At 32.1% G+C, this 23,521-nt stretch overlaps 1 protein-coding gene across 1 annotated transcript in view; it reads right to left on the bottom strand.

The window, feature by feature from the left end:
* Positions 1 to 21,924, bottom strand: part of LOC114329515 (alpha-tocopherol transfer protein-like) — an 84,766-nt gene extending 62,842 nt beyond the window's left edge. The window contains exon 1 of the mRNA XM_050657177.1: positions 21,623 to 21,924. Coding sequence (XP_050513134.1) covers positions 21,623 to 21,761 — 139 coding nt within the window. The 5' untranslated portion in view covers positions 21,762 to 21,924. The remainder of the gene's footprint in view (positions 1 to 21,622) is intronic.
* Positions 21,925 to 23,521: the final 1,597 nt, after the last annotated feature.

Below are 23,521 nucleotides of genomic sequence, written 5' to 3'. Positions count from 1 at the left end.
CATTTTCTTCCTTATTGCTACAGATGCTGCAATATCCACTGGTCCAATTGCCATTTTTCGACAGGATCGTTGATCTTGAAGAAAAATTAGCTCATTTTTTGGTACCTTCTTGATTTTATCACAAGTACACACACAGTTCCAGTCATGTTTCACTTGCAAGCCGCGATATTCAATAACTTTTTACACTCCTTTCGAAACTGGCAAATCTTTTCTATTTATGAATCAGATGATTGCTGAGTTTTTGTGTACCTATCGCTTAAGATTTTGATACTCTTTATATCGTCTAAATATTTTTAATCATATCTTGAATGCGCTTATGCGATAATGTTGGAATAGAAGCTTTTATTCATATTTGTTCTACTTTCGTTGCAACGGCATTCAAGACGTCGGCGATTGATGGATCTTTATTATTATTTGTCAGCCTAAGTTCATTACGAATAAAGAGAAAGCATTTTAGAATGTCACACTTAGTTGGTAAAACACGATCATTTAAATTTGATCAGAGCCATATTGATTTTTTCGACAAAAATAATTTTTTTGTTTTTTCATTTTTCAAATCCAATATGGAACCTCAAGATATTTTTTGATTTCAAAATGCTCTCGCACCAATTGTTTTCATCACCTGACACAACTTTTAAACGATAGCCATAAGAATTTTTCTTTTCTTTTATTTTTTTGACCTTTTTCGTTCCACCCTAATGGACATCTATATTAATAACCTATATGTGTTCTGCATCCGATTTTGATGATATATATAGTTATAAACAAATGAAGATCAAAAAACGGTAAATTTTCGCTTTTTTCGTCTATTACTAAAAGGTGAAGCACTCTAAACAAATTTGAGAATAAGAAACTCATAAATCATATAAAAAACTTTAATATGGCGTTCGCTGAATATGTCTATTCTTATTTTTTGCTTAGAAAATTGCAAAATAAATCATAAATTTTGAGATTTTATAAATGTTTATAACTTATTAAATATCATATATAAAAATTAAGCTAGAACCTTCTTATTACATGGAATGCTGAGACTTCTTGTGCTTAAATTATATTTTAAATTTCAAGATAATTGGTCAAATTGTTTAAAAGTTATTTAATTTGTTTATTCCAAATTCATATTTTTGGAACAAGTCAGAAAATTATGAGGTTACAATAATACTTCGGACAGTTTATGAAAGACGAACAGTTATACTATTAAATTAATTAAATAAAAATGACAAAAAGTAATTTTAAACACTGTAAAATTATTTTGCAAAACATTTATATTTTTTTCTTACTTAAAAATAATTAGAATAACTTTTTAACCGTTACCCGTAGAAAATTTATTTTTTCATATTTAGAAGGACCGAATTTTTATACACATTCAGAAAGAAAAACAATTGTCCTAGGATAATTAGGGACAAAGTTAGCCCCCCCTTTTTAATTCACATATTCTTGCAAAATAATTTTGCAATATTTAGAATTATTTTTTGTCATTTTTTTTAATTAAATTAATAGTGTAAACTTCCTCATTTTACGACTTATAGTGTTGCAAAAAAAATTATTTTGGGATAAACAAATTAATAACTTTTAAACTATTTGACCATTTGCTTTGATATTTAGAATATGATTTAAGCACCAGTAGTTTCAGCATTTCGTGTAATAAGAAAGTTTTAAGCTAGTTTTTACATTAGTTACGAATATTTATAAAAACTCAAAATGTATGATTTATTTTGCAATTTTCTAAGCAACCAATAATGATAGACATATTCTGTGAACGCCATATTGAAGTTTTTTATACGATTTATGGGGTTCTTACTATCAAATTTGTTTAAAATGCTTAACTTTTTGGTAATAGACGAAAAAAAGCGAAAATTTACCGTTTATTGATCTTCATTTGTTTTATGTATATCATCAAAATCGGCTGCAGGAAACATATGGGTTATTATTATAAACGTCCATACTACTAAAAAAATTTGGTATTAGCCTGGAGGAGGTTGTGTCACCAACAAGATATTTTTTTCTTATTTCCCTGAACTATATCGCTTGCACTGTTAGTCGGTTAATATCACATAAGATATTATGCATGAATATTTGGTACATTATTTTATAAGGTGTGTAGTTTACAATTTTTTCATTTTTTCTTGGGTATAGGTTTTCTGATTATTGAAAAATAAAACAACTTTTTTCGACATTTCGCCGTTACATGAGGTGTGTATATTCATATTATTGTAGAAATGAATAAGCATGGAAATGAATTTTCCTTTGTACATATAGGGAGAGTCGGATTCATTACTGGAATATTTCCAAAATCGTGTATTTTGAACAAAGTACGTAAAATCGTAAAAACACTTTCCGAAATACTTAACTAACGTTTAAAATTAGAGGTTATTATAAAATATCTTCGAACTTTGACTTGCATTTTCCAACATTAGCTTAATTTACAATGTTCCAATAATGAATCCGGCCGACAATTCATAATAAGGATTTATTGAATAAAAAAAGTAAGATGCCTGGAGAAGTCGGACAGAAGAGGATATTGGACTACTGATGAGGGGGAAAAGACCTCCGAAACCGGTACTCTCCGATTTAACCAGAGTATTATGCAGCTGCTGCATTTTCGTGTTGCAAAGAAATTGAAAATGTTTATACATTTTTAATTCATTTACTCTTTTGTTGAGTACTAAGGAATCTTTCTTGTTGGAACTTTTACCACGCTGAGCAGATGATTTGTGAATTATTTAAAATTCTCTCATCCTAATTTCCTCGGCATCCTGTATGATTTATAATTTTGAAAATCTCAGGAGGTTGTAACCAAAGAAAGTATTCCACCTGTTGTCAATCTGGTGGTATGGGAACGATATTTATTGTCGTTTTCTGGGCTACTTCGATTGACAACTTATTTTGTCTTTCGGTAGATGGCTCTAGTGCGTTAGTGACATTTCTTTCTTTGCAACTCGGAAAGGCCCAAAGTATAATGCCTGGACAAGTCGGAGAGAAGAGGATATGAGACTACTGATGAGGGGGAAAAGACCTCCGAAACCGGTATAGACTCTTCCTGCACTCTTATATTTAACCAGAGTATTATGCAGCTGCTGCATTTTCGTGTTGCAAAGAAATTGAAAATGTTTATACATTTTTTTTATTTATTGAATATTTTATACATTATTTAAATTTATTTTTCTACGAGCGTGGAAAAATGTCAACTTTCGCGCACGCATTTTAGTTTAGAAAATTTTACTTTTCCGCACGCGTGTTACTTTTCCGCACGCGTTTTACTTTTCCGCGCGCGTTTTACTTTTCCGCACGCGTGTTAATTTAGATATGTTAATATGACCTTAAAGTAATTATAATACATGCAATAAACTTATATTTAGATATTATTTACTAATTTATTTCAAATATATCTTATTGTGTTTATGTTTTAATGAAATTAACGCGAGATTTCGATGAAATAAAATAATTTTGACATAATATTCGAAAGTCAAATCAGTAGACAATAACAGTTGCTTTGAATCGTCGTCACGGAAACTAAGATCGTCGTCATGCTAACCAATTATGCTGAAACTTTGGTTTTGAGAACCTTCTCAAAGAATTAATTTGTGTATGTATTTTCATTAAATTAATTGATTAAGATTTGGTCATTTTTTAAAAACTCGAAAAAAAATATTGTTCCTAACGCTTGCAGAAAGTCTCTTTTCCTCACTCGACTGCTTGCTGAACTCCCGCTTCGCGTCGTTCGGCAAACTGCAGTCGCGTGCGGAAAAGTATGACTTTCTGCACTTGTTAGGAAAATAACTATTCTTAAAGTTAACAAACTTTGGCATTTTTTTGTCGAGTTTTCTTTGATAGTTACTCAAACTAATCTTTCTCTTCGCTTCCCTTAATCTTATTTGTACGTGTCCTACTGAGACATAGAAATACCTCAAATGGTATCGTGGTGTTCTCAAGTTGAGATAAAGCGTTCTGTGCCAGCTGTTGAAGAATTTTATATTTTTTTTATATAGAGCTTCCATAAATTGTATAAAACAATGATTCAATTTTTGCAGCTTCCCATAATTCTTCGTTTGGGTACAAAAGGGAACCTCTTGAGACTGTATCTAGCCAATCTGGTTCCATATGTATCTCATAGGTTTTTGTAGGGTTTTCTAAACTATATTTATGCTTGATTTTGTATGCAACAAAACCAGCAGCATACTTCAAAGAGTCCCGATGAATTTGTTCCTTCACCTTATAATAATTGTATGCGACTTTCAAAATGTCATCGTTAGTTATATGATCCTCCTCCAAGTAGTGAGATTTTATAAATTTGTTTTGAAGTATTTTGTCCTCTTCAGACCGAAATTTTTTCATATATTCAGTTTTTTCTATCAAATTATACAGCTTTTTTTGTGTCAAGCAAGTCAAGCAAATATCTTCTGACGACGAAGTATCGCGTGGCAATTAAGGAATTTCTATTGAGCTTACGCAAGATTCACTAGATTCAATAGTATTGCGACATTCCATAAAGCAATCATTAAATAGCTGAACAACTACCGCAGCTTCTTTCCACTAACTATCATTTGGCATAAGTCCATTTTCTTCAGCATAACTAATAACTTTTGCTACAGAATTCGACAATAATTGAACTGAAGGCCTCACTCTGCCTTATAGAGGTTTTTAAACGGAGATGATGTAGTGTCAATTTATGTGCAATTGTCAATTCTGAATTGATATATTTAGTAGGGCTTCAAAATAATCATTGTTGAATATTTTATTGTCAATATCAAAACCATAATCAATTACATGATTTTGGGCAAGTTTAATCAAATGCGGAGGATCTACAAAAAACAAAAATATTTAAAGACTTCTCACAGGGGTGATTAATAAAACAATTTTATTCGGGCCTATGGCCCGATGTATATACGTTGACCGAAAGCGTTATTATCTATAATACCCGTGGTGCCTTCAACGTTTAATGTCCGACTAAATTATTCTTTATATGCAAAACCTTTGAATAAATTTTGAATTAATTAGCTTTCAAATAAGGACATTTTTAGTCCATGTGGTGAGACCGCTCCCGTCTGAAAAATATTTCTAATTCGGTTTCTCTGCGGAGTCATATTCAAAAATGTCCCCTTTAAACAAATGTGAAGGGTGCCGGAGGAAATTTTTGGACAGAAATTGTTTAAACAATTTTTTTAAACAAATACATAATATCACCTTTTATTGCTCCAAAAAATATATTTTTACGTTTTTTGGGCCATTCTAAACAAGAAAGGTATCTTGTGATTTTTCTCAAAAATTGACAGTTTTCGAGTTATAGGCGATTTAAAATCTAAAAAATTCGAAAAAACGCATTTCCGAGGCGTAAAAACTCATTTAAATTAGTATTTTTAAGGGTGCCAATAACTTGGATTAAAGTTTAAACATTCCTTTTCAAGATTCCGAAGAGTGACCGGGTCTAACTTCAATTTATATTGAATTTTTTTAATTGTTATTTATGCGTGTCCTTCCGGGTTTTTGCCGGTGCGGCGCACACTATTTTCAAAAATCTCCTATTCTCCTCCGAAAAATATTTTTTTGTAGATTCTTTGGGATATTCTAAATAAAATAGTTTCTTGACACTTTCTCAAAAGTTACTAGTTTTAAGGTTATAAACAATTTAAAATACGAAAATGAGTTTTTCTGTCATTTTTCCGATTTTAAATCGCTTATAACTTTAAAACTATTAACTTTTGAGAAAAATGTCAAGAAACTTATTTTATTTATAATGTCCCAAAGAATCTAGAAAAAATATTTTTCGGAGGAAAACAGGAGAATTTTTAAAATAGTGCGCGCCGCACCGGCAAAAAACCGGATGGACACGTATAATTAACAAATAAAAAACTACGGTCTAAATTGAAGTTAGACCCGATCACTCTTCGGAGTCTTGAAAAGGAATGTTTAAACTTTAACCCAAGTTATTGGCGCCCTTAAAAATTAAAATGCTAATTTAAATATGAGTTTTTAAGCCTCAAAAATGCGTATTTGGCATTTTTTAGATTTTAAATCGCCTATAACTTGAAAACTGTCAATTTTTGAAAAAAATTACAAGCTACCTTTCTTGTTTAGAATGACCCAAATAACCTAAAAATATATTTTTTGGAACAATAAAAGGTGATCTTATGTATTTGTTTAGAAAAATTGTTTAAACAATTTCTGCCCAAAAATTCCGTCCGGCACCCTTCAGATTTGTTTAAAGGGGACCTTTTTGAATATGAATCCGCAGAGAAACCGAATTAGAAATGTTTTTCAGACGGGAGCGGTCTCATCACATGGACTAATTTACTAACAATTGTCGTAACGTAACTGTGGTAACCATAGTTTTACTTAGGTTATTATTTGTCAACTTAACAGTATTTAACTAGTTATTTAAATTTAATGCCCTTGGGCATTATTTTCCAAAATAACGCCCTAGGGCGTTAAATATATCATACTTAACTGACTTCGAAATCATTTCATTATGTGTCAAATAATATACCAGTCGGACATTAAGGACAAGACAAGACAAGAATGGAGATCAAGCATCCTAATTCCTCTCCTCAAAAAGGGAGAAAAATCGGACCCGGAGAATTACAGAGGAATTAATTTATTAAACACAACACTAAAATTAACGACCAAAGTGATAACAAACAAACTGAATAAAATTATGACATTAAGAAGGCATTCGACAGGGTCAAATTAAAGGACGTTATCCATTTATTGTACGCAAGATAGGTACCTCTAGGAATAATTAAAACGATCGAAAATATCTACCAGAACAACACAATAAAAGTAAAAGTAGATGATGAACTAACTGACCCAATTGAAGCTGGTAATGGGATAAGACAGGGAGATTCCCTGAGTCCTCTGTTGTTCAACCTGATCATGGACGAAATAATAAAAAAAGTAAGAACAAAAAAGGATACCAAATGGGAGAAAAACAACTTAAAATAATCTGCTATGCAGACGACGCAATACTAATCTCTCAAAGTGAAGATGATTTACAACGTATGCTTCACGAATTTAATATAACCGCTAGAAAATTTAACATGTTAATTTCCCCAAAAAAGACTAAGTGCATGGTTATAACAGCAGATCTAATAAGGTGTAAATTAGAGCTGGAGGGTCAAATAATAGAACAAGTCATGGAGTTTAAATATCTAGGCATCACACTATGCAGCTACGGAAAGCTCGAAACAGAAGTGGAAGATCAGGTGAATAAAGCAAACAGAGCCTCAGGTTGCCTGAATGAAACAATATGGAGAAATAAAAACATCGGAAAAGAAGTGAAAGCCAGAATTTATAAAACAGTCATCAGACCAATAATGACACACGCGGCAGAAACACGACCTGATACAGAAAGGACAAAAAGAATGCTAGAAACAGCAGATATGAAAACATTGCGAAAAATCGATGGTAAGACGATGTGGGATAGAGCTAGAATTGCAGATATACGAAGGAGATGCAAGGTGGACAACATTAATAACTGGGTGAAAAGCAGAAGAGTAGAATGGAACGACCACATAAGCCGAATGACAACAAATAGAGTAGTAAGGACGGCGAGAGGCGGTTCCCCAATAGGAAGATGATCAGTGGGAATACCACGAAAAAGATGGAATGACAACTTACTGGAAGCACATTGAAAAACAGACAGAGTAATGTCTATATAAAAAGAAGAAGATGAAGAAGAAGAAGACATTAAGGAAATTAAAAAATAGAAAATCACTAGGAGAAGACGGAATATTTGAATGAACTCCTAAAGTTCGGATGACAAGATCTAACAACACAGCTATTAAAACTAATGCAAAAAATAATAGAACAAAACAGAATACCTAAGAATGGAGATCAAGCGTCCTAATACCTCTATTCAAAAAGGGAGACAAATCGGACCCGGAAAATTACAGAGGAATTAATTTATTAAACACAACATTAAAATTAATAACCAAAGTGATCACCAACAAACCGAATGAAATTATATCATTAGCAGAAAAATACCAAAGTTTTAGATCGGGAGGATCATGCACTGGCGCTATACATATTACATTATAACGGGTCAACTTTAAGAGAAATCGTTAAAATACAACAAACCGGCATATTTATGTTTCGTAGACCTTAAGGAGTCATATAACAGAATCAAATTAAAGAACTTTATCCATTTATTTCCATATTTCCATATCTATACAATTGTTCAGAGCTGCAGCTAACAAAGTTAAAATTGCTGTGATGGTAGCCAACCTCCGATAGGAGACGGTCCATCAAACAGACCGACGTGTTAATGACGTGAATTTTGGGTACAGTACATTTGTCACCAATATACGTAAATTGCTTACGTGAATTTCACGTGAAAATTTGGTTGGAATGTCACACTGAAAATACGTCTTTAAATTACGTGAATAACTCGTCTTCAATAGACGTGTTATTTACCTTAAATAGCAATAAAATGTTTCGTGAAATTCACGTTGCAAATACGTGTTGATTAACTTATCTTTTAGGGAACGTATATATTGGTTTTCACGTGAAAGATACGTCCTCAGTTCACGTAAATAATTCGACCTTAATTAACTTAATCACGTAATTATTATCATATCATAATTATTATCATTATCATTAACAAGCATATAAAGTATTAACAACGTATTTATTTAGTAGAATTTAGAGACTTTAAAACATTTGTCTTGTATAATTATTATAGAAGATAATACATCAAAAATGGTACCGACCTAAAGACACATTAAAAATTATGCCAACACAACACAGGTCACTTTTTATTTCGAGGAGGACACTTTCTTGTTTTTTTCCAATTGCACCTTCGGTACTTCAACCCTCGAGCAGTGAGGTAAACGTTAATACGAGAGACATTATTATATTATAAATAAACCCGCCTAAAATAAAACGAGGGAAAGAAAGCTCTTCACGTTTCACTTTTTGTTGTGAGAAATGTAAGAAGCTGATATTAGAGGTTATGATCATCGATTACAAAAATCGATTATTTTTGAATTACAGTTAAACTATTCTACTTACTTTAAATTAGTATTACATATTTTCTTTTTGTTTTTAAATTTCTTCTACTATTAACTAATTGGTCTTACTAAAAATCTATTTCAATACCAGAATAATATAAAGAATAAATAATCCTATCGAATCGTATTTATTATTCGATAAATCGATTAATTTAGTTTTAGAATCGACTATGTTAGTCATGATACAATAACTCTGAAGATATGATATGGAGCAGGTGGGAGGGGCCTACGTAGCTAAGTCACTCTGTGAGTAGAACAGCATTATATTCAGTGTTGCCGTATAGTAAATAGTGTTTATTTTTGTGTTTAAGGTGAATTTTACTTATAAGTTGTTATACTTTTATTAAAAATATTATATTCATAGTTATATTTGAATAGTCGTGTGATAATTAAATTTAATGAATAAGATAAAAGAACGTAAGTGATAAAACATAAGGCACTTATGGAATAAAATTATTTCTGTCCTTTTTTTTTAAATTTAAAAAAACCAGTTCATTTTTTATATAAATGTAAGCTTTTTAAACCTAAATTTGAATGTACAGGGTGATTCACGCAAGCCTAATATAGTTTATAAGCTTTAATTTTAATGGAATACCCTATATATTTTTATATTATTAAAAGCTACTTAACAACCTGATTTCAACGACCCATATCATGTATGGTGTATTAAAAATAATAGTGTATGGATTGTGTCCTTATTTTAGAAAATAATAAAAAACGCTAGGATATGTCAACTTTTAAATTCAAATTTGCTCTGTTTAAATATAAATTTAAATATACGGGCTGATTCACACAAGTCTACCATAGTCCATAATCTTTAATTGTAATGAGACACCTTGTACATATATTTTTATGTTTTTGGAATTTGCTAAATAACCTCATCACAAAAAAATGTATTATATAGGACCAATAATTATGAATAATACAAGATGAAATTTTAAAATTATATAGGTATAATTTTCGTCAAGATATTAAATACCTACATAAAATTTTCAAATTATCTAATAATTTATCATACTTTAAATAATAGTACTATTTTTAAACTAATTAATGTATAAAGTAGAAATACATTTTCTAAACTAAGTATAAAGGATATTTATTTTTGGTTTGTATTTAATGTCTTGACGAAATTTATGAATAATTTCAAAATTTCACCTTTTCAAAATTTCACCCTGTATTATTCATAATGGACCCTACACAATACATTTCTTTGAAATAAAGTTGTATAGTAGCTTCTAAGCACATAAAAATATACAAGGCGATTCATTAAAACGAGAGATCATGGAATATGCAGTACTTGCGTGAATCACCCTGTAAATTTAAATCTATGTTTGTAAAGCGCTCATTTGAATTTAAAAGTTGACCTGTTCTAGCACTTTTTATAATTTTTTAAAATAAGGACACAAATAATTTTATTCCATGAGTGGATTCCATCCTTAATAAATTCAAAATTTCACCCTGTATGATTCATAATTCACCCTACATGATATCAGGTTAGTTGAAAGTTAGTTGCAGCTTTTAAAATATAAAAATATACAGGGTGCTCTAATAAAGGTTATAGACTCTCTTTGACTTGCATGAATCACCCTGTACATTTAAATTATGTTTAAAACGTGCAGATTTTTATTTTAAAATCGACGGGTATCAGCATTTTTTATAATTTTTCGAAACACGAATAGAAATAATTTTATTCCATAAGTGCCTCCACATTGTATAATTAGACCTATCTTGCCTAAAAATAAAAAAATCATGTTTCTAATTGATTTTTATTATTAAAATATATGTTTTCAATAATTATATTTAATCATACTAAAGAAAACAGCACTTCTAGAAAGTTTCACAACTGATATTAAAAGCTAAAATATCCAAATCATAATGGCAATGCATTCGAAATTTAAAGGATCTACTCACAACGTGACGTCATGCGCAACTTTAACGAAATTAGGAACGCTCCGTATCGTATCTTGTGTTATTGTATCATGTATGTTAGTGGTACTATGGTCACGTGATGGTATTTAAAGGAGGAGAAAGGCTTGGCAGTACGTCATCACCGCGCGCGATTTGAAAATTAGACTCAACAGACAAAATTAGACTCAATTTTAGTTCCTGCGATATTTAAAAAAAAAATAGCAAAAATAGCTTCAAATCAAGGTTGGATTGAAATAGTTATGCTAAATGATTTTAAAAGCGAAATTATAAACTTTTTGTTTAAATATTGGTATTATTTACATTACTTTTACGTGAAATACATCTAATTTTTCGACGTCCATAAAATACAGTGACTAAAACTCAAGCGATAGGTATTTAACCAACACCGTGGTAAAATTTTTGTTTTCCAAAATATTTCTCAAAATTTAACCAAAGGAAGTTATTTCTGTTTCGTGATTATTACGTGAAATAAACGTACCTTTTCGATGTAACCGACATTCACACCTATTATAAAAAACATGTACTATATTCGTCATTATGATTTTATATTATTCTAATGTCAAACATGTATAACTGAATCACTAATATATAGGTGCATGAAATGGCACTGAAATACGTTTTTTCCCCGTCATAAATCACCGAGTTACGTATTCGTTGAAATTTGTCGTAAATTTAACGTAATCATTACATAACTGGGCTCAAGTCTGTTTGCTGGGGTTGCTGGAAGAAGAAGAATCCGTTTAGTGTACGCAATAGAGATAATAAGAATAATTGAAACGGTCGAAAATATCTACCAGCACAACACAATAAAACTAAAAGTAAAAGAAGAACTAATTTAAGCAAGTGAAGCTGGCAATATGTGATAAGACAGGATTTCCTGGGTCATCTACTGATCAACCTAATTATGGTTAAAATAATAAAAACAGCAAAAAAATAAAAGAGGATACAAAATGTGAACAGAAAAACAACTTAACATATTCTCCTATGCAGACGATACAATAATAATCTCCCAAAATGAAGATGATTTACAACGTACAGTGCACCAATTTAATATAACCGCCAGAATATTTACCTACATATTAATTTTTCGAAAAAAGACAAAATGCATGTTTATAAAAGCAAATCTGATAAGATGTAAATTAAAGCTGGAGGGTGAGATAACAGAACGAATGGTGGGGCTTAAATATCTAGGCGTCACACTATCTAGCTACGGAAAGCTTGAAGCAGATGTGGAAGACCATATGGTGGCTCCTAACTTCTGAGCCACCTTAGATAATTAAGGGTTGGTTACCCCCTACCATAAGGGTTGATGTAGTAAATAACTCTCACAGTTAATACATTTATTTATACGTTGGAGTATTTAACGGTAAGTAGCTGGTGGTATAATATTTGATTAATGCGATGTTACCCGCTGGAATCTCAACTACCAATTGAATAATCTTTCTCCGTGAAAGTATAATTAAAAGTCGATTGTCGTGTTTATTGTTTTGATAGAGACAAAAGTGAGAGTGATATCAAAACTGCTGACTGGACTAGATTACAAATAACATATATTAATTATTATTGCAACTTGACCTTGTATCAAAAACCGCATGCATTGATGTGGTAATTTAGGTCAATCGTATTTATTAAAAACAAACATATTTGTTTTTACCACGGGCATTTAATTATTAAAGAATTTGTCTTAATAAGATGTTTACTGAGATGCGGTGTATTCCAATACATCTTCCTTTCCTTCGGAAAATTTTCTGACTACGGAAAAGGAAGAAAATTTTTCTAATAGTACAACCAATTGCTTACTGCGTTTTACTAAGTACAATATATACATTTTTCCTATAAATAATAATTAAATACAAAAAATAAAAGTGAAAATGTTCGTTATCAACATTGTTCCCGTTCCACTTGTCACTCAAGGTGTTCAAGATTGTAAGCATATAATCTATTCTTATGTATTTCCCTGATTTTATTGTTTTCCAATCTGATCTTACAATTAACATTATTTACCTCTGTTATTGTGAAGGGGCCTACATAAAGACTATCAAACTTACCATTCTCTTCCCTTTTTACCAGGACTAGGTCTCCTATTTTAAAGTGTTGTGGTGTTGCTTTGCGCTTGTTATTTTCTTGTCGCTCTTTTTTGTGTTTTAGTAAGAAGGTTCTAGCTCTCTCGTGTGCGCTTTGTAGTTTGTAGCGTAACTCATTGTAGTAAGCATCTATATTGTAACATGGTGGAATCTCCTGTGTAAGGTCTTCTGGTAGGTTAACCTTCCTGCCATATAACAGTTCAAACGGTGTGTAACCATGATACGCGTTAGGCGTTGTATTGTAGCAGTATGTGAACATCCTGCAACACACATCCCAATTTTCTCTGTCTTCGTCTATGAATGCTCTTACGTACTCGTTTAATATTCTGTGTAGTTTTTCGCAACTTCCAATGGACTGTGGATGGTATGCCGTTGAGAAGTTGTGCTCTATTTTTAGTAGCTTTGTTAGTTCCTGCATTACTTCATTTTTATATTCTGTGCCTTGGTCTGTTCTTATTTGCTTCATGAGTCCGTATGTCGGTATGAAATTATCAAAAATTCCTCGGGCTATTGTCTCTGCTTCTTTATTGTACACGGGTATACTGACCGCGTATTTCGTAAGCTCACATATCATTGTTATACATTATCTATTACCTTCGTTACTTTTAGTGAATGGACCTATCGTATCTATGTATACTATGTCCCATGGTTTGGAAGAAGTGTCCGATATCACGAATTCCTCGACATGTGTTTTTTTGGTTTGTTAATTTGACATTTATGACATTGTTTAACGTATTTTCTTACGTCTTTTTCCAAATTTTTCCATCTAAATCTTGCTTTTAGCTTCTTTATGAGTCTGTTATTTCCTACGTGTCCTCCAAACATCGGATGATTATGATATTCTTCTATTAACCTGTGTTTTTCTTTGTCATCTTCTATTGTTTCTGGTACTTCACATATGTATATTTCTACATTCTTCAATATTTCTTTTCCTTGTTTAATAAATTCCTCAATTTTGCACACTTTAAAAATAATATCGTTTACGTATGTTTCTACTTTACGTACTGCATTCTCTACCGCCAGCTTATCAAGCTGTGCCAACATTTGGTTTAAATCAAAATGATTGAATCCTGTGGCTATGCTCTTGCTGCACTTTATTTTGTTTTTGACCCTAATGCTCAGTCTTAGTGAGATTAGTTCTGCTCCAAAAGACAAAATTGGTAGTCTATGCGCCTCTAAATTATTTAGTACCTTTCTTACTGTTTGTTTGGGGGCTTCTGGCTGTAGTGCGAGTTCACTTTCTGCCTTCGTTTGCCTTGCTTCCTTCTTCTTTTCTCTTGCTTGAGCTCGTGTTATAGCTAATATAAGGGTATTGTCTATGTATAGGTTCTTTAGTTGATGTAATGTTATTCTTGAAAGGCTGTCTGCGTAGTTATTTTTCCCTGTTATATACTCTATTTCGAAATCGTATTCCTCTAAATCTAATCTGATTCTTGTAAGTTTCGAAGTTGGTTCTTTCATTGCGAATAAATGTGTTAGTGGTTTATGATCCGTTTTTACTAAAAATGTTGGTGCTCCATATAAATAACATTTGAAATGATTAATTCCCCAATGAATCGCTAGTAATTCCTTAACGATTATAGGTTTATTACATTCTCCTTTATTGAAACTTCTTGATGCGTATGCTATTGGTAGGTATATTCCGTTATAATCTTGACTTAAAATTGCTGAACAACTCTCGTTGAATGCGTCTGTTGTTAGGATGAATTGTTTATTGAAATCTGGATATTTTAAGATCGGTGGCTTCATCAGAGATGATTTAAGCTTATTGAATGCTTTTTCATATTCTTCTGACCAAAAAAATTCTACTCCTTTTCTTGATAATCTGTTGAGTGGTCTGCATATTTCAGCAAAATTTTGAATAAAACGTCTATAATAGTTACAAAATGCTACGAATCTTTTTGTTTCTTCCGCTGTCTTAGGTGTCGGGTATTTTCAATCGTTGCATATTTCGCTTTGTCTGGTGATACTCCTTCCTGAGAAAGATCATGTCCTAAATATGTTACTTCTCTTCTAAAAAATTGACATTTTCCTGGGTTAAGTTTCAAATTGAATTTTCGACATGTCTCGAATGTCTTTTTCAGGTTGTCTAGGTGATGTTTTTCGGATATTCCTATTACTACTATATCGTCCATGTAAAGAAATGCTTTGTCCGGTGTTAATCCCGAAAATGCTATTGACATCATCCTTGAAAAGCTATTTGGGCTTACATTTAATCCAAAAGGTAATCTGGTAAATTGAAATGCTCCATTTTCTGTGCTAAACGATGTGTATTTTCTCGATGATTTTTCTAATGGTATCTGGTGAAAACCTGATATTAAGTCTATAACTGAAAACCATTTTGCTCTTCCTAGTTGATCTAGTATCGAGTCTATCCTTGGTAAAGGAAATTTGTCTGTGACTATTTTCTTATTCAGTTGTCTAAAATCTATGCATAATCTCCATGCTTTATTTACATCTATCGCCTTTTTCGGTACCAGCACTACTGGGCTGTTGTATTCTGATGTAGACGGTTCTATTATTCCTTGGTCTCTCAGTTTTTGTACTTGTCGGTTTAATTCCTCTGTTTGTGCATGAGGTGTCCTATAGTTTTTAATGTATACCGGAGTTTGGTCTTTAACTCTCAGTTTCTGCTCGTAGAAGTTGTTACATGTTAGCATGTCATGCCTTAGGGCGAATATATCTGAATAATCTTCACATAAAAATACTAACTTATCGCGTATGTGTTCTGGAATGTCTAACTTCAATGATTCCCGTAATTCCTTTTTCCTATCCTTGCTGTCGTTGATCAGTCTATATATGTCGAATAATTTAATGTCTAATGTTTTGATTGCATTTGTCTCTACTTTTACTGTTTCGTAGGTTGTGTTCAAAATTTTGATGTACGGATTATTACTTGAAATAATTGCTCTCGCTATGAATATTCCTGGTTGTATTTCCTGTTGTTCCACTATCCTGTCGTTCTTCAGCGTTTGAAAAATGTTTACGACTCTGTAAATTTCACATCTAGGCGGTATTATTATCGTGTCATTATCTATATTATCCAAAATGTTTGTACTGATGTAACAATCGTTGTCCTCTTTAATGTGCATTTTAAGGTTAGCGTAGTCTAGTATGCATTAAAAGTTTGAAATAAAGTCTCTCCCAATGATTCCGTCGGTTGGAATAGGAAAGCTAGGTTCCACTAACTGAAAGATATGCTCAAATCGAGATCCTTTTACTTCTAGCGTTTTTTCAACTTCTCCCATTGTTTGTAATTCTCCTTTATTTACTCCTTTTATTTTCGCTTTTGTGTTTGGTTTCACATGTTCCTTCATAAAATCTTGTGAACATTTCAGTATTGAAATATCAGCTCCTGTGTCTTCCTGTGTCTATGATAAAGGTATTTGTGTTTTCTAGGATTCCTGTTTTCATTCGTACAAAATTCGTTAGGTTTAAATCGAAGTTGTAAATATTATATTCCACTTCTGACTGTGTACTTTCCTTGTTTCGTTCATTCAAAACCCCAACTGCTGGTTTTCTGGTTCCTCTTGGCTGTCTTCTAACTCAAGTAGCCTTACGTTTCTGTTACGTCCTCCTCTCTGGTTCCCTCTGTATGTTTGGTTGTTAAATTGTCTATATCCTCTGTTAGAATAATTCCGTTGGTTTTCTGTTGCTTCTCCTTTGTTCCGTTGTCCGAAGTTATTTCTTCTTCCTCTATCGTATTTGTTATGGTATCCTCTTCGGTATTGCTGCTGCCCTCTCCTGTTTTCATAATTCGTCCTATAATTGAACACTCTTCCCTCTGTGTTCTCCTCTGTCGTATCAATCGATAGAAATTTGGATACTACTTCCTGCGGTGTTGTGAAATTACCTGCCTCCAGTATTAACTTAGCTTTATCCGTATTAACGTTTCGTTTCATTGTTGCTACGACTGTTTCCGTTGTGTATTTTTTCTCTAGCTCCAATGGCCTTCCTTCCGCTATGTATGCTACCTTCAACTGTTCCGCTAATTCCTCTACTTCGGATGCTTACACTGCTGCATCTTTGTTTCCTTGCCTTTTCTTTGCTAACTTGTCTATTATCGTTTTCGGATTGCCGCCTCTTAATTCCTTCTTCAGTGCCGCTGCTATAAGTGGGATCGTATCCTCTGTGGTTATCAGGTTTCTAGCCTTATTAGTCAATCTTGTTTTTATTAATGTTATCGCTGTTTCTTCATGTCCTTCTGCTATTTTTCCAAGTAACTCTAATGCGTCCAAAAATGGTTGTAGTTTCCCTGCGCTTCCATCAAACTCGTTGGCCAATACCTTGCTTGCAATATTCAAAAATTCGTTGATTGTCAGAGCCATGTTTAATATTTTTATATCTTGTTTTATGTCGCTTTTTCCCTCTTTTATTTCCTCGTCAATTTTTTCCTCTCTCTCCTCGTCACTTTTTTCCTCTTCTACTTCTTCGTCGCTTTGTTCTTCCTCTATTTCCTTGTCGATTGGTTGGTGTATTGAACTTGGAACTACTGTTCTTAAGTTTACAGCTTGAAATGAGCGTATAACCTTGTCTCTTATTTTTCCGAAATATTTGTTGCACGCTTCTCTTTGTTTGTCCGATAGCGCTTCCCAATTTTTCTTCGTTAAATGTGTGAATTTGTTATACAATTTAATTAGCTCTGTCGTTACTTCTTCTTGTATATCCTTAGATTTAGGTACTTTCTTCTTCAAGATCCTTCTACTTTCTTATTACTTCTTGCGTAATCTCCTCAACTATTTTGACGAAGTCTTCCCAAGTAACTTTGTTGCTACTCATTTATTCATAATTTTCTTATTCTTGTACCCGTAACGAACGCATAAATTTGACAGTCTTACGAGGTATAGTAAATATATATCGCCGCTTCTCAAGAACGTAGGCTCAAGTCAAAATTTGACGAAATGGAGTTAATACTGCAGATCTACTAAAAATTAATCTATCTTTCGCGTGAATAAAGACTATTGCGTTAATAATAATATTCGCTAAGAGATGGCACCAAGTGTCTTTATTTATTTGGCGCGAAACTAGTTAAATACTAATCATTTTCGTATGAATACAGCCCGAAGTCAGTTACGCCGCAGAATGTGTGTGTAGTTCTCATCAAGAACGACCTATTTTATATTTACGTTTATTTTTGGTGAAAATTATTTCTAAAATAAGGACCCTTTTCTAATTGGGTCAGTGTTTTTGAGAAAGTAAGTACAATTTTATGATATATTTATGTTTTGCGTCGATGTTTATAAGAAATACTACGTAATATTATAAACAAAATTGAATTAGGTCTATATCCGAAATCCCAATCCGAGAAATTATGGTATATTGTTAAGTTAGAACACTGATAAGTCAGTGTTAACGATTAAGGATTAATGATAGAATAACACAATCGGCCATTGTTCATATAAAATGTGAACTATTTTTATGGTATATTACGATGATGTTTAATTTCCTTTGTTATATGAAAATAATGGTTACATTGATTATATAAATATATTTTATTACTTAAATGATTCTGTTGTTACAGAATGTCCAAAAGAGTTGGGTTCTTAGCAGAACTACGAGAAAACATTAAAAAACAAAAATCAGTGAATCAAGAAGATGAATTGCCATTAATAATGGCTAGCCCTTCTCAAGTTTATGCATGGTAATATTTTTGTAAATGAAATAATTTGTTAATATTAATTTCTGATCTATTATTTATTTGGTAAAATACCTAAATGGTTATTTTCTTATTCTTTATTTTCAGATGATGGAATTGATCAAGCTTCTAATTTGGAAAATGATTTGAATCATAAAAATGTGACATTAAATCTACGTTTTAAAAAAGGAAATGACCGACAAAACGATGAGGCCGTTGTGGATGGTACCTAATTGTTTTTATTATCTTACTGTGTATTTTAAACGGTATTTATATTATGAATTTAATCCAGCAATTAATGCACTAGCAAGAGTTCGCGCGTTAGAATAAACTTTTATATCGTGATAATAAATCGACTGTTTATCAAAAATCTCTTTTTGATATTAACGGTGTATCTTATAGGCTTTTGTGCAATAGAAATAAACTGTTGCAATAAATAAGATCCCCATTTTGCGCCAGTTTAATCCAACAACTCTTTACATAATTTGCAGATATATTTTTTTATTAATAAAATCACAGTTTTGAGCCATCTAAAAATTTCAATTTATCAGTATATTTCAATTATCAGAAATGCAACAAAGTCGGGTACTTCATACAAAGTTTTTGAAATGTCTTCTACAATTTTTTTACTTGAAATCTCTAGCCGCAGATATTGGTAGTCATTTTTCTAAATCTACAGAGAACGAAACCATAAAATTAAATGATGTAAAAGTAATACGAGTAGCTAGTGATCAAGATGGTTATTTTTTTATAAGACCTCATTTGCTCAGCAAGAATACAAAATAGTTAAAGTGCCAACTGGCAAGAAGACATCAAAAGCTTTTAACGTAACTTATAGCTTGAAAAATATTTATACAAAAAAACCTTCTATCACTGCTAAAAAGAAAAGTGGATTATTGCATTTCATTCAAAATAATGTTATTCCTGGACACTATCAATCATTTTACGAAAGCTTATAATTTTTTAGTATTGTTAAAAAACAGAGTATAAAAGAATAAATAGTTTCATTTAATTGGTCTTTTATTTTTTGACTTTTAATAGCTCTTCTATAGAGTACCGAGCCTGTTTTGCATATTGGAGCGATAGGTAAGATTTACTTTTAAAATAATTATGGTAATATTCCGTTAAACAATATATAAAAAATAATTACTTAACAATTTTGATACCAACTATATAGACCTAATAACAAAATTTAAGTAAATGTTTCTCAGGAAGCAAGACTCATACCTAATTTTAACCCCTTTTACAATTCATAAATTTCTCTACTTATCACAGTTTATAGTTATATATATTTCTAACAAAATTGTAAAGGAAATTTCTTAAAAGTACCAACTTTGTCGGGGTTATGCCCATAAACATATCGATACAATTTTAAAATGCCTCTCCTCTAAAATCGTCTTTTTTGACTTATTCCTACGTTCTTGCGAAGCGGCGATATGTATATAAAATGTTATGTCAAAAATAGTAAAAATATAGTAAATTGTAAAAAAAAAATCATTATATCAATTAATATAAATCACCATAAAAATCAGTAGACCAATAAAAATGTAATAAAAATGAGTAGGTAAAATAATAAATGGATAAAAAGTCAGTAAAGATAAAAATATATGTTGGTAAATATATAAAAATCCAATAAAAATCAATATCAAATAAAAATGTATCATTACGTTCTATAAATAACCAAAATATTTGTAAAAAAAAATTCCTTATAATACCAAAAATAGGTAGAACTTAGATTATGTATCTTAAATTACGATTATATTACGTTATTATATGGTTATACGAATCAGGAGTAATATCGTGGAAATACCATAAGAATAGCTAATATGGACTTACCACTTTTACACGGTCTGTATTCGTATCACCCAAAAGTCCTCGCTGCACGTTCCATAGCATTGTCCATTGTCCCACGATGTTCCATCTCCATACCATAATCATCTCCGTCTCGGGCCTGTCGTCTCCATCCTTTTTCTATATACCACACTGTTCTAGGGTGGTCGAGGTGCCAGAACATTGACGTGTTTCTCCATACTCGTCCCGTTTACCAGTCCTGTGCGCTTCCCTGGTTCTGGATCGCCATATGGTGGCTCCTAACTTCTGAGCGACCTTAGATAATTAAGGGTTGGTTACCCCCTACCATAAGGGTTGATGTAGTAAATAACTCTCACAGTTAATACATTTATTTATACGTTGGAGTATTTAACGGTAAGTAGCTGGTGGTATAATATTTGATTAATGCGATGTTACCCGCTGGAATCTCAACTACCAATTGAATAATCTTTTCTCCGTGAAAGTATAATTAAAAGTCGATTGTCGTGTTTATTGTTTTGATGGAGACAAAAGTGAGAGATATCAAAACTGCTGACTGGACTAGATTACAAATAACATATATTAATTATTATTGCAACTTGACCTTGTATCAAAAACCGCATGCATTAATGTGGTAATTTAGGTCAATCGTATTTATTAAAAACAAACATATTTGTTTTTACCACGGGCATTTAATTATTAAAGAATTTGTCTTAATAAGATGTTTACTGAGATGCGGTGTATTCCAATACAACCATGTGAATATGGAAAACAGAGCCGCAGGCGCAGGTTGCTCAAAAGAAATAATAGACGTAGAGAAATAAACATATTGGGAAAAGAAATGAAAAGCAGAATTTACAGAAAAGTCATCAGACCAATAATAACACACGCGACAGAAACACGACCTGACCTGATAAAGAGATGACAAAAGGAATGCAAGAAACATCAGAGATAAAACGCTTCGAAACCCTCATAAGCCTAATGACACTAAATTAGAGTAGTAAAGACGGCGAGAGACGGTTCCCCAATAGGAAGACGATCAGTGGGAAGACCACGAAAACGATGAAACGTCAACAAACTTATTTGAGGTACATTGAAAAAACAGACAGAATCAAATCTACAGAAAAAGAAGTAGAAGAAGAAGAGTTAGTTTAGTAACTTACCTGGAATTTCAGGAAAATGTTTTTGAGTTTCACACCACTCCCTTAATATCTGAATATCTTGGAGGACATCCTTTGAAGATTTACCCCATTGTTGGCGCACTTTAGAATGTTCCGTTAACAACAACTCATTAGTAGTCATACTTAAGGTCCTAAGGTACTTATTTTGATCAATAACGATAGAAGAAGATTTGGTTTTATATTTATCTTGATTTGGAGTACTAAAAAGGTGACCTTTAAGCCTTTAAGCAGCGGTTGAAAATAAAACTAGTGTTACTGGAGCTGCTTATACAATAAAAACAACTTTTTTGCATTATAAATATGTGTTGTGGTTTGGCATAATATTATACTTCCATGATACCGGTTTTAAGTATAAAAAATGTAAATAATTAAAAATATTATGTAATTGACTATGTCTGAAATTACGATTACAGTGTCGTATCAATTTTTACCTGAGATTTAAACCGTTTCATAGCCTTGATTTTATACATAATGTGTTGTATACAGTAAGGTCTCTTTTTATGCGGATTTTTTTAATGCGATTTTGAACTAATGCTGTTTGTATTTCATCCAAAAATTTCTATCATTAATAACTAGTATAATTAATATTAACTATTCCCATCCAGATGTCATTAATCTGAGGGTTTGCAATTCGGGTATTCCCCTTGTTCCATGATGTAGCATGTAGCTATTAGATCAATATGAGTGTCGCATTAAAAGGTATAACCTGCAATTCTTTTGAAATTAAATTTAAATGTTTAAGTATTTAAGAGTTTAAATGTTGCTGATTTCAGCAACATTTAATGTGTAATAAACAGCACATTGTGATTTCTGGATTGAAACATTAATGCCTGATTGCACCAACAGATCTTAGGCTTAAGCCGAATCATAAGAATTAATGTAATATAATTACTTCTTCTTCGTCTTCCTTCTTGTATGTAGGCTTTAAAGCCTGTTTCTTCTTCAATATTATCCTCCTAAATTGTTTAGGTTATCGCACCACCTTTTTCTTGGTCTGCCAATACTTCTTCGTCCATTTGGTGACTTATCTCGTGCTATTCGTACTATCCTATCCTCTGCCATTCTACTAATGTGTTCGTTCCACTCCTGTTTTCGTTTTGTCACCCATCCATTTATGTCTTCTATATTGCATGATCTTCTTATGTTTTCGCTCCTCTCCCTATCCAACAGACTTTTCCCTGATATTCGTCTCGGAGTATTTTCATCTCTGTTGTTTCTAGTAGTCGTCTCGTTTTAGATGTGTCAGGCCTTGTCTCCGCCGTGTATGTTAATATAGGTCTAATTGCTGCTTTATAGATTCTTGCTTTTGTGTCTTGTCTTAAGTGTTTGTTCTTCCAGATTGTGTCATTAAGAGATCCCGCCGCTTTACTTGCTTTTAAGCTTTGTTGTCGTACTTCCTCTTCAACATCTCCGTAACTGGTTATATCAATTCCCAGATATCTAAACCTTGCTTCCTGCTTTATTATTTTCCCATCAATTTCGATTTTACATCGTAGTGGGTATTTAGATGTTGTCATACATTTGGTTTTTTCTGCTGATATTATCATATTGTATTTCTTGGCTGTTGTATTAAAGATGTGTGTTAATCTTTGGAGATCGTCTTCTGTCTCGGCGATTAATGCGGCGTCGTCTGCATAACACAATACTTTGATTTCTTTATTCCCCATTCTGTAACCACGACCTTTACGTAATGCTTCTATTATTTCGTCCATTATTATATTAAAGAGCAGTGGGCTTAATGAGTCACCTTGTCTGACTCCACTTTGTACTGGTATAAACTGCGTTAGTTTTCCATTTATCTTTGCCTGTATTCGATTATGAAAGTAGATGTTTTCGATGGTTTGTATAATATTGATTGGTATGTTTCTTCCATACAGTAAA

The sequence above is a fragment of the Diabrotica virgifera genome, chromosome 7, assembly GCF_917563875.1.
Source record: "Diabrotica virgifera virgifera chromosome 7, PGI_DIABVI_V3a".
NCBI classification, from domain to species: Eukaryota; Metazoa; Arthropoda; class Insecta; order Coleoptera; family Chrysomelidae; genus Diabrotica; species Diabrotica virgifera.
This window is presented reverse-complemented; position numbering and strand designations above follow the sequence as displayed.